At 41.0% G+C, this 7,328-nt stretch overlaps 1 protein-coding gene across 1 annotated transcript; it reads left to right on the plus strand.

Annotated features, from left to right (window-relative positions):
- The first annotated feature begins 885 nt into the window (after window positions 1–885).
- On the plus strand, window positions 886–6,921 carry LOC103183540 (procathepsin L). The gene is made up of 8 exons (XM_007901093.2): window positions 886–943; window positions 1,358–1,490; window positions 1,649–1,771; window positions 2,452–2,598; window positions 2,813–3,028; window positions 3,775–3,934; window positions 4,483–4,585; window positions 6,167–6,921. The coding sequence occupies exons 2-8, from the start codon at window positions 1,368–1,370 to the stop codon at window positions 6,264–6,266; spliced, it is 972 nt and encodes a 323-aa protein (XP_007899284.2). The 5' UTR covers window positions 886–943; window positions 1,358–1,367; the 3' UTR covers window positions 6,267–6,921.
- Window positions 6,922–7,328: the final 407 nt, after the last annotated feature.

Consider the following 7,328-nt stretch of genomic DNA (forward strand, 5'->3'; position numbering starts at 1 on the left):
TCCTCTCAGCGGGCTCCAGCTTTCTTCACGTCCCCCGCCTTGCTCGCCCCAACTATTGGTGGGGGGACCTTCCGCCAATCTGCTCCCACCCTCTGGAACTCCATCCCGCAGTACCTCCACCTCGCCCCTCCCTTGTCATCTTCAAGATCCATCTCAAGACCCTCCACTTCAACCATGTTTTCCCTACTTGCCCCCTGTCCTCCACCTGCCCTCACCCCGACCCCCAGCTCGGGGCCGTAACTCTTTCTGTCCAGTGCCTTGGGACGTCCTCCCGACGCGAAAGGCGCTTTACAACTGTAGTTTTGATGTTGTTGTACAGTCGGTTGTCATCCCAGTGTAAAGGGTCGGAGCGAGCACCCAGTCACCTTCCAGTAGCTGTAACAGGTGTGTGGGTTTCTCCTAAAACACTATTCAGGTACCAGAGGTAACCTCTATTGATCTATTTCACTTTTGGATGATAAAACAACTAATTTTGCTGTTGCAATTTGTGCAAACATAAGAAGTTTCAACAGTTTCTGTCTATATTACAGTTACTTTAAGGAGAAATCCTAAAAGTGCGAGTGACAATCTTTCAAAAGACACCTCATTTGCTAATGTTGAACATTAAGATTTTGTGTTTTTTTTTGCTTTTCTGTGGAACAAACCTGTATCAAACCTGTGAAGTTGATGTTCATATGCTGTACGAGGTCTAACCACAGTACGGTTCTTTCATATCTGGCAGAAAGGAAATGGTTATGATCGATGCTCTTCAAACAAAGTTTAACTAACTCAGAGTCATGATGACTCACTTGCAGGATGATTGCATTTACTTGCAAACCAGCCTGCCAATCATATCACCAACGTGTTCCTGCGCAGCGGCAAAAGTAGTATAAATTCATCAGAGGTATTGCAGTCGGACTCACTCTGACGCTGTGCTGTGTCCTGAGGAGAGGAACACTGGAAAGTAAGATTTCTTTTGTATTATTTTAATAAAAATTCTCCCATTTCTGGCAGTGCTGGTGTCGGCTTGGCTCAGTTGGTTGCACTCTGGCTCTGAGACATTGAACTCCGATTTCAAACTCCACATTGGGTCTTGAGGTTCTGTGAGGTTACTGTAGGATCTTACTGGTTGCGTTTAACTGCAAGAATAATCACTACACTTAGCAGGAATGACTTAAGGGTGCTTTCAGATGGTTCAATCGGTTTCAAGTAATATAAAATTTTGTGTTCTTTCACTGCCCCGTGTCTCATCCTCTTTGCAGCCTCCCTTATTTAAGTTATGAATCTCGGTCTTAATACGCAGAAGGTAAGACAACTGTTTCTGGAGTAACAACTGTTTCTGTGGCCATTTGCTGGTTATATTGTCTTCTTCTATCAGATAATCCAGTATGAAGCTCTCTCTGGTTGTGAGTTGTGTGTTGCTGATTGTAACCTCGGTCTCCACACTTGATCCAGTGTTAAACAATGAATGGCTGAGCTGGAAATCCTTTCACGGGAAGCAGTACATGGAGGTAATATACATATTATAATATATATTATATCAACTGAAAGAATTATTGTGCAATACTTAACATCCTAAACCTGGATTTTGAAGGGAGATGGTCCTGTCCATTGTACATCTACAGTGATAGAGTTTGGGTTTGATCGCTGTGTGCAACACATTTTTCAGGAAGAGGAAATCTACAAGAGGATGATATGGGAAGAGAACATGAGATTCATTCAGAAGCACAATCAGGAGCACTCAATGGGCAAACACACATTTACAGTGGAGATCAACCAGTTTGGAGACTTGGTAGGTACCAGATTCTTGAGAATGTCAAACTGCTGCGAGTGTTGCGAGTCAATAAATGAGGTGTGATGTTCTTGCACTTGATGTTTGTTATTGATACTCGATTATATCAGTTTAACAGAGACGAGTCAAAACGCAAAATACTGCAGATGCTTCTATTCATCTTAGAATTAAACCAGTGCCCCTCCCTGAGGATGTGGAGTGGAGTCCTGTAGTACACTGTCTCGCAAGCGAGAGGACTCGGGTTTGATTCCCGGGCAGGTGAAACATTTGGCAAGTTTCCTTACTCCACACATCTCTGTTTACCTGCAGTAATTAGAAACCCTCCCTTCAGCTCCACATTCTCTGCCTCAGCTTTGGGGGCAAACTTTCAGACCCTCTCTGCAGCTCTTTTTTTAAATCTCTATGCCCTGCACCCTCACTCTCCACTATCATAAACTCTCATAAAACATACCCCTTTGACTGCTTCTTCATTGATCTCCCTCCCACCCTCTCCCTCCCCAATCCTCCACTCTATTTACGCCCCCACTTCATCTCGGTGACGCACTTTCAGGTTTTTAACTGTATGAAAGACTCTGTATAGGTGCAAGTTGTTGTTCCTTCTGAATATATGTTTGGTTATAGGCTGTGGGTTTGCTGTGAGTGTGACAGTCTGTTGATACAACTGTTCCTTGACTCCCCAGACCACTGAGGAATACAATCAGCTTCTGACTGCATTCCATGGACAGATACCTGATGATTGCAAAGAATTTAGACCACAGAACCCGACTGTGCTTCCTCAGACTGTTGATTGGCGAATTGAAGGCTTAGTTACTCCAGTGAAGAACCAGGTGAAAATGAGAGAGAACTGTATCTACCTTAAAACATAAGATCCCAAGTTGCCTTGGTCTTCCAAGCCATACTACACTTGTCATGTCTCAAATCATCACTGGAAGCTCTCCAGACTAGAATATAAGGACAGAGGTACTGCACTGAGCTTTGTGCAGACTTCACTGAAACAGCAGAAAGAGAACTTAACATTATCTTGATGTTTTTCAACACTAGGGTACCTGTAGATCATGCTGGGCGTTCAGTGCCACAGGAGCCCTCGAAGGGCAGATGTTTAAGAAAAAAGGAAAACTTGTTTCTCTGAGTGAACAGAATCTGATTGATTGTGATAAAACCCAAAAGGGTTGTCGAGGTGGATACCCTTTTCGTGCGTTTCAGTATGTTAAGAAACATGGTCTCAACTCAGAGAAAAATTATCGCTACATGGCAAAGGTAATATTTCTTTGAAATGTCTTTCACTCTTAAGGGAGTATTCTGAGTGTCTTTCTGCGATTTTAATCTTGGGACAGTTCTCTCCCGAAGTAACCAGGTGCTCAAGAGGAAGTTTGGAGTTTGGTTAGCTCAGTTTGTAACACTCTCGATGCAGGGTCAGAAATTATAGGTTCATACCCCACATTGGGACTTTGAATAGTCCACATAATCACATAATCTAAGATGACACTCCATTGCTGTGCTGGGGCTATGCCGCATTGTTGAAGACCTTCCTTTTCGACCATGACTACAGTCACTTTCCCCCCTCCCCCTGGCTTGGCATCGGGCTTCGCCACTGTCCAGCTTTCCGAGACTTCGGCCGACGTGAAGGGCGCTATGTAAATGCCAGTTGTTGTTGTTGTACTGTGGTAGTTTGGGAAAGATACAGGCAGTGTAGTGCAATGTGTACCCAGATCAGGCAGCCTCATTGAAGGGGGAATGAGTCACCAAGTCAATGGGTAAGACTAAAGATATTGCTACATCCATCTAGCATAAGATTGTAGATAATAATAATAATAATAATAATGACAATAATATAATAATAAAAATGTATCACATTTTTAATAATTTTATATGATGTCATTTTTATGTAAAGACTTATCAAGTTGTGAGATGGAAGAGTGGTTAAGGTGTTCCCCCCCCCCCCCCCCACACCACCCCCCCAATCCATGAATTTATTGTGAATTGAATGATTTCTATCGTGTTAGGATCAGGATTGTAAAGGTATAGAGAAGAAAGTTGCCACTTGCAAGGATTGCGGATTTATTCAGAAATCTGAACGACATTTAGCTGCAGCAGTGGCGAGCATTGGACCTATATCTATTTGTGTTGATGGATCTCACAAATCTTTCCAGTTTTACAAGAAAGGTAAGAAAGTGAAGCTGTCAATTACATACACTTCCAAAAAAATTGGTCACTCACCACTGCTGTGTGCATTTGGCTGCCGTGTTTCGCCCACAAAATATACAGTCAATTCGCTTAACAGCATATTCTGTGGAGTGCTTTGAGATGTCTCGAAGGCGTGATAAGGTGCTATATGAAACGCAAGCTTTGATTATTATTATTATACATAATAGAACATTTATAACCAGAAACATTCATTTCCAAGCTCTCTGCAAATCTATAATCCTTGCATTTGATACGGCACCTTATCACGTCGTTGAGACGTCTCAAAGCGCTTCACAAGATATACTGTAAAGTGGATCTAATTTCTAAATGAAAAGAAAATAATGCTAGAAATGTTAACAATTTAATTCTAACTAATCATTCTAAATCCATAGAGCATGGTCTTAATTAGCTGCACCATGTTCGATTAGTTAATCAAATATTCCACTCCACAATCTTCTGACATCTCTGATAATTAAGAACACATCAAAATGACTCAATAACATGCATAATATTTCTGTTTCCTACAGGTATCTATTATGAAAAAAACTGTTTAAAGCCAATCAACCATGCGATGCTGGTGGTTGGGTATGCGAGCAGAGCTAATAAAAACTATTGGATTGTTAAAAACAGGTAAATCTGACTAAGAGACACTAAAACCACACGAAACGAGTGATTGATTCAGTGTTTATTTTTGGTCGAAATCCTAATTTGTTAATAATCAGTTGTTTTTGGCCTGCGTTCACTGGGCAATGGTTTTCAGAGCAGGAGGTCAGTATCAAGGGAGTGCAAGGCAGGAGCTTTGGGTGAACAATGAATATGGGAACTGTGAGCGCACATACCTTTACGTTGCAAATGTGTGGTGCGTTGTGAAAGCCTTACGATGAATTAGAAGAGGGAGGAAGGGGGTTTGTTGAAGAGTTCAGGAGGAGATTGAAATATATTTTCACACAGAAGGTTTGCGAGAAGCTCCTAATCTGTAAATTGCAGCTCTATCCACTATGACAATGCAGCACTGCATTGGAGTGTCAGAACCGACTACAGTATACGGGTTCCATATAGTGGTTTGAATCCATCATTAAGGCTATCCCTAGAATTTTCAATTTTACAGGTTTTGTCACATCAAAAGGACTTCATATGTAAGAAGTGTCAAATGGAGTGAATATATTTGTTGGTAAACATGGAAGATATTGTGGTGCTGACAATCTCCCAAACACAGCCATGGGATGACAGACAAAAAAAATTGGAAGATTGTTGGCCAAAATATTGGTGGGAAACTCCCTTCTCTTATCAGATGGCACCCAAGTTTAATGTCTCATAGACCCATAGGAACTTGCCTCACTTACCAAATCATTTCTATACTGAAGCATATGAGTTTTAAGCCAAAATAACACAGTCCATCACATGGGAAATAAGGTGCTCCACAGAGAGTATTGGATGTGGTACAGGGAAACATGCAGAATACGAAATGGAACCTAAAATGGATAAATATGTTCTAAATATAATGTTTTGAAAAAAGATAGTTGTCTCTTTTGAACTGGATTTTTGGGCAGAAAAATGAAGTGTTTTTTCTTAGGGGTTTCGTTCTCATTCAACCTGAACTATGGGAGAAATTGTCTGGCGATATGTTCAAACAATCATTTCAAATATACCGGGGACAGGGACATGGTAAATATACAAATAGAAATTGGGAAGTATTTTCATGAAATTTAACCACCAGCTGGAAATGTTAGCAAAAAACAAGCTGGTCATCAGAACCTCGGAAATCTGCTGGAGGTTTCTTTCCAACTTTTTGTTTTTTCTTCACTCCCAATCAATTCTTCAAAAAAAACAATAATAAAATTGGTCACTTCAATCCACGGCTGTTTGTGGGACGCTGCTGTGCGCAATCGGCTGCCGCATTTTGCCCACAAATATACAGTCAATTCACTGTATAGTATATTCTGTGAAGTGCTTTGAGATGTCTTGAAGGAATGATAAGACACTATATCAATTGCAAGGATTATTATTATTTATTATATTATTATATTATTACCAGGGAAGTTAGTAGAGGCCAGGACACCAGACATGTTTATGAAGGTTTGGTTGAGTAAAGGACAGACAATGGGTTGGATACTCTTGAAGGAGGAGATCAAAAGGGCCACAGGACCTTCTTCATCTATACCTCTTTGTGAGGTGCACTAACAAACTATAATGTCTTATTTTTTATTTTAGTTATGGAACAACTTGGGGTGATGAAGGCTACATCTACATGGCTAAAGACAAGCGTAATAACTGTGCAATAGCCAATAATGCAACCTATCCTGTGGTGTAAAGAGTCCGAAGAGTCACCTGGAATTGGATCAAATGTTGCGCGGAGAAAACATAATGCTTCCGCTATGTAGCCGTCAGCTCTGCGCATCAATATAATGTTAAATTTGATTTAAAGGAAATGTGGTCAGCAAACTGTTACTCTATCATTGAGAAAAATGTCTAAGCGCATAGATGCAAAATGCGATATATCATCACAGACTGTGACAATCAGCACATCAAATCTGTTATGAAGCATCACATTTTCCACCACAATACAGTAGAACAGTTCTTATCCATGCATCGGATGACTGCATGCTTGCGTATCTGCAATGGGGCTGCTCTGCAGAAAGTGCTTGTGAAAGGACATGTCGACGTGCTGTTGTTATTTTAACATCATACTCTGCAAACAAAGCCGCTTTGGTTGCCCTGGTCGGAGCCCGTGGTTAACAAATCTTGTCCTTTTGATTTCTCCTTAAATCTCTTCGCAAAAAGGAAAGCCGTTTTACCCTCTGGAATCTGCACCACCCATTAAAGGAGAGTATTTCAGGGCAGGAGCCAACTACAACTCTGCTGAGTATTCTAAGTGCGTATTATTAAAAGAAAATATTTTTATGGATTCTTATTCTTTTATAATGAGTGTATGGCATTGTAACTCATTAAAATAATTGTAACGCTTACTTCGACACTGCTATTTCTTTCAATACATGAAAAAATGGGAGGCTTGACAATTTTAGTGATGGAACTCCTTAGTTTTTTTTTAAACATACGCACAAGAATTAGGATTGCTGGTGGCGTGTGGCTCTTAAAGCTCCTTCGTGACGGCATTTAAAAGGGAATTGGGTAGCTACTTGAAGAGAAATATTGGCGATGAGAATTAGAATGGATCACTCCGGGGGGGGGGGGGGGAAGGAGAGCAAATGTAAACTTTCTGATCGCATGATAATGCAAATGGATATAATATGCAAGGGTGAGGGTGGTTTCACATTCGACCAATTGCACAGTCTTGACTTGAGGCTAGTCTGCTCTTGCTTTGTGTTTGCATTTCATATCTACGTGCGTGAATTTCCAATTGGTGGTAAGCCAC

The sequence above is a fragment of the Callorhinchus milii genome, unplaced genomic scaffold, assembly GCF_018977255.1.
Source record: "Callorhinchus milii isolate IMCB2004 unplaced genomic scaffold, IMCB_Cmil_1.0 Scaffold21, whole genome shotgun sequence".
NCBI lineage: Eukaryota > Metazoa > Chordata > Chondrichthyes > Chimaeriformes > Callorhinchidae > Callorhinchus > Callorhinchus milii.